The sequence below is a fragment of the Rhinolophus sinicus genome, linkage group LG07 (genome assembly GCF_036562045.2).
Source record: "Rhinolophus sinicus isolate RSC01 linkage group LG07, ASM3656204v1, whole genome shotgun sequence".
Classification (NCBI taxonomy): domain Eukaryota; kingdom Metazoa; phylum Chordata; class Mammalia; order Chiroptera; family Rhinolophidae; genus Rhinolophus; species Rhinolophus sinicus.
This window is the reverse complement of record NC_133757.1, coordinates 80244283-80246881: the sequence shown is the minus strand read 5'-3', so window position 1 is coordinate 80246881 and position 2599 is coordinate 80244283. Positions and strand designations below refer to the sequence as shown.

Sequence of the window (2599 nt, the reverse complement as noted above, 5' to 3'; positions counted from 1 at the left end):
AAGTCTAGTTAAGATGTCACTATACATAGTTACAAATTTTTTTCTTGTGATGAGAACTTTTAAGATTTGCTCTCTTAGCCACTTTTAAATATGCAATACAGTACATTACACCCCCATGACTTAATTATTTTATAACTGGACTTTGGACCTTTTGAGTCCCTTCATCCATTTTGTCCTCCCTGCCCAATCCTCACCTCTGGTAACCGTCAATCTATTCTAAGAGATTTAACTGTCAGAAAAATCCTTAATGTTCAGCCTTTTACCTAACCCATCACAGCTTCACAGCAACTCTATAGCGCATTTTACAGATGGGAGAACTAAGGCCCAGTGCGCCTCGTGTCACACAGCTGGGAAGTGGCAGAGCTGGGATTTAAACCCAGGCTGTCTGGTTTCAGAGTTGATGTCTTTAATCACTCTATTATTTATTCTCATTTTTCTTAACCAAATCCTGGAAATATGTAGGCAGTTTATTATAGTTTTATTTCTTTTCCCCATCTTTACTGAGGTATAATGGACTGATAAAAATAGTATATAATTAGGTGTACAACTCGATGTTTTCATAGACTGTGAAATCATCACCACAATCAAGCTAGTTAACACGCTACTATTTTGATAGCACCACTGAGAAATCCCACTAGTAAAAATAATCATCTGGGGCGGCTGGATGACTCGGTTAGAGCGCAAGCTCTCAACAACAAGGTTGCCAGTTCAATTCCCGCATGGGATGGTGGGCTGCGCCCCCTGCAACTAAGATTGAAAACGACGACTGGACTTGGAGCTGAGCTGCACCCTCCACAACTAGATTGAAGGACAACTACTTGGAGCTGATGGGCCCTGGAGAAATGCACTGTTCCCCAGTAAAATTTATTTAAAAAAATAATAATCATCTATATTACATGTCAAGTATGAATTTCAGCCCCCCCTTTTCCCACTTAATTCTTATTTTTTTTCACTTAATCCTTATAATGATCCTGAGAGGTTAGAATCATTAATCCTATGTAACAGATGAGGAAACAGGCTCAGAGAGGTTAAGTGAGATGCACCTGGAAAGCTGGGTGGGAGGGACAGCAATGAGGTGACCCGTTTCCTCCCTGGGAATCCAGCCACTGTTGACACCCTTGCTTCTGGTTTTAGGACGGCCCAGACATGGACAATTGGACCCGAGTCTCTGAGTTCATCCTGCTTGGCCTCTCTGAGCAGCCGCAGCAGCAGGAAGTGCTCTGTGGGCTGTCCTGCGGCCTGTACCTGACGGGGTGTCTGGGCAACATGCTCACTCTCCTGGCCATCGTCTCAGACCCTCACCTCCACAGCCCCATGTACTTCTTCCTCTGCAACTTGTCCCTTCTTGACATCTGCTTTACCTCCACGACCATCCCCAAGATGCTGCTGAACCACCTGAGTGGGCACACCACCATCTCCTTCTCCGCCTGCCTGGCCCAGATGTATTTCTTCATCGCCTTTGGGGCAGCCGACAGCATCCTTCTCTCAGCCATGGCTTATGACCGCTACGTGGCCATCTGCTGCCCTCTGCAGTACATGACAACCATGAACGTCCTTCGATGTGCCTTGCTGGTGGTGGTACCCTGGGTCTTGTCCAACCTCATCTCCATAGTCCACACTATTCTGATGACCCACTTGTCCTTTTGCACCAATAGGATCCCACATTTCTTCTGCGAACTCAATGCCTTGATCAAGCTCTCCTGCTCTGACACACAAGTCAACAAGATGCTGGTGTTGGTCTTTGGGAGCTCAGTGGTTCTGGTCCCTTTTGTATGCATCATGGCCTCTTACACACTTATTGCTGTGGCTGTGTGGAAGGTGCCCTCAACCCGGGGGAAGGGGAAAGCATTCTCTACCTGTGTCTCTCACCTTTGCGTCGTCTTTCTCTTCTACGGGACTATCATTGGGGTCTACTTCAAACCCACATCCCTACACACCACCCAGAGAGACACGGCAGCCACCGTGATGTACACCATGGTGGCTCCCATGCTGAACCCCTTCATCTACAGCCTGCGGAACCGGGATCTGAAGAGCGCCCTCAGGAAACTTCTCAGCGAGAACCACTTTGCCAAACCTCTTTGAAGACTCTTTTTAGACCCAACTGCTTTTGAAATAAAACTAATTCTTTCCAACACTAGAAGTCAGGGTTGTTCATCTTTTTTCTTTCTCTTTTTTAAAGGTGGATACAAACTTATTATTCATGTAAGTACTTTATTTTTAATTGAATATATTTGACATATAACATTGTGTAAACTTAAGGTGTATAATGTGTTAATCTGATACATTTACATATTGTAATATGATTGCCATTGTAGTGATATTTAGCACCTCTGTCACCTTACATAATTAGCCTTTCATTTTAGTGATTGAGTTAATTAAGTTGTAGCCTCTAAGCAAGTTTGATGATTGTGATACAATACTATTGTCCATATTTTTTATGCTGTGCATTAGACTCCATAGGTTATTTACTACCTGTTGCAAGTTTCTAGCCTAAACTACATCAATCTTATTCCCTCAACCTCCATCCCCTGATAACCACCATTCTGCTTTTTACAAGTTTGACTTTTTAGATTCCACATATAAGTGATATGATACAGTG

General features: G+C 43.8%; 1 protein-coding gene across 1 annotated transcript; it reads left to right on the top strand.

The window, feature by feature from the left end:
• The first annotated feature begins 1146 nt into the window (after positions 1-1146).
• LOC109449965 (olfactory receptor 1f45) lies at positions 1147-2082 on the top strand. Its single transcript, XM_019736731.2, has one exon. It carries the CDS (start codon positions 1147-1149, stop codon positions 2080-2082), a length of 936 nt encoding a protein of 311 aa, XP_019592290.2.
• The last annotated feature ends 517 nt before the right edge of the window (positions 2083-2599 follow it).